General features: G+C 36.8%; 1 protein-coding gene across 1 annotated transcript; it reads right to left on the bottom strand.

Annotated features, from left to right (window-relative positions):
• Window positions 1-6: 6 nt before the first annotated feature.
• LOC100635926 (growth hormone-inducible transmembrane protein-like) lies at window positions 7-1,247 on the bottom strand (the record flags this gene model as incomplete). Its single annotated transcript, XM_020007525.1, has 4 exons — window positions 689-1,247; window positions 471-624; window positions 241-387; window positions 7-86 (listed from the first exon to the last, which is right to left on the bottom strand). Coding segments are annotated over exons 1-4 (648 nt in total), but the record flags the coding sequence as incomplete, so codon positions are not given.
• Window positions 1,248-1,949: the final 702 nt, after the last annotated feature.

Raw genomic sequence — 1,949 nt, 5'->3', positions numbered from 1 at the left:
GCCACCAAAGAGGACCAGGCCCCCATACATGTAGATAGCATGAAGACCAGAGAAGAGAGCTGTACCTGGTGTAGCAAATAAACCACCCTTTTGAAAGAGAGAGAGAGACAGAAAGAGAAATGAAAGATCATAATAAATTACATGTATGTATAATGATGATGGAAGGAGAAAGATATTATAACAGATTACATGTATATGCATCATGATGGTGGAAGGATTAAAAGGAATACATTCCCTTACCAATGGATGCTACAAACACAACACCCAGTCCAAGAGAAAGAGGTCCACTCATGCTCAGGTATTTCTGACTCGGAGCACAAGCAGCTGTAGCACTCAGGCCTCCTACAACACCAGCTGTATACAAAGCAGCCCTAGCAACCAGTGGACCTTCAAAGAACAAGCACATGTAATATGAATGGAGTAAGGTATGGTTCCCTTGCCCCCTTTCTCTCTCTCTCTCTCTCTTGTACCTCCCATAAAAGCAATAGGTGCTAACGTGGCTCCCATTATTCCAGTGAAGAGTGCGTATGATGCAATCTTGACTGGGATTGTCTCTGGCTTGTAAGGGATACCGTAACACATCATGGCTGAACCAATCGTACCAACCAGAAATACAATACCAGACTAGAGGGAGAGGAAGAAAGAAAGGTTAGTAGTACTACTGTACATTAATAAGTAAATCATTCACCATTAGAGGTCTTGTGATCATGAATCTTAAGAATGACTCCGAACGTGAGGCAGTATAAGCAGCAGCTGCAGTTACTCCGAGACCGCCAGCAAAATAAGTATAGGTTTTATTAATGCGTGACCTTATCTCTGCAGGCCAAAACCTTTGAAAGAAAAGATAGAGAGAGAAGTTTAACATTATTATTACATTATGTACATTTAAACAACCATGATAAGAGTGAGAAAGTGAAAATGCCACAAATATATATATTAAAAGTATTTGGGACATCGGTAAGGCTCAAATAAACAATCATGAAGTTATAGCAAGACACAAACAAGTTGTGTTTATTTTAAATAAAGTGACCATGTTCATATTTTGTATCCATACAACTCCCAAACAACTTACAAAAGTGTCACAAGTTTAGTATAACTGACAAAATAACATTAAACATGAACACAATAATAATAATAACAACATAATTACATGCAAGTGTACATGTACATGCAGGGTTTCCACAGCATTTTTGCAAAGTGCTAAACAGTTAATTTCCTCCAAAATCAGACAAAAGTCCCTGTACTATTTTATAACATTTTCTGATGTATATACATGTACTTATATTGCATATAAAGTTTGAGCTGATTCAGATCAAAATTGAATTTTTAAAGAATTTTTTAAGTTGCTCCAAAATCAGACAAAAGTCCCTGTACTATAGTACATGGTCACAGGCCAAATTTTGCCAAAAATAAAAAGTAGAGAATTCTCCATTTTTATAACTTTTTCTGATACTGTACATATACATGTTCTTATGTTATGTAAAAAGTTTGAGCTGATTCCGATCAAAATTGGATTTTTTTACAAATTTTTAAAGTTGCTCCAAAATCGGACAAAAGTCCCTGTACTATAGTACAGGGTCATGAGCCAAATTTCACCAAAAATGAAAAGTAGAGAATTCTCCATTTTAAAAACATTTTCTGATGCATATACATGTACTTATGTTGCGTATGAAGTTTGAGCTGATTCCGATCAAAATTGGATTTTTTACAAATTTTAAAAGTTGCTTCAAAATCGGACAAAAGTCCCTGTACTATTAGTAACGCGGTAGCGTTACTAAGTAGGATTCACCCCCAAACAAAATGGCTGCCACGACTTTTGCAGCCTTGCTATACCGGGAAAACGAGCTCCTATGCTTACCAGACTTTATAGAGGACCTCATCTTGACCAGAGGACTCCAATGGTACAACTAGTGTGGCTCTAGGCCCTGTCTAAGAGGAAATCAAAAATC

Source organism: Amphimedon queenslandica, unplaced genomic scaffold (assembly GCF_000090795.2).
Source record: "Amphimedon queenslandica unplaced genomic scaffold, v1.1 AMPQUscaffold_6820_Cont21225, whole genome shotgun sequence".
NCBI classification, from domain to species: domain Eukaryota; kingdom Metazoa; phylum Porifera; class Demospongiae; order Haplosclerida; family Niphatidae; genus Amphimedon; species Amphimedon queenslandica.
The sequence above is the reverse complement of the archived record's forward strand: the minus strand, read 5'-3'. Positions and strand labels throughout refer to the sequence as shown.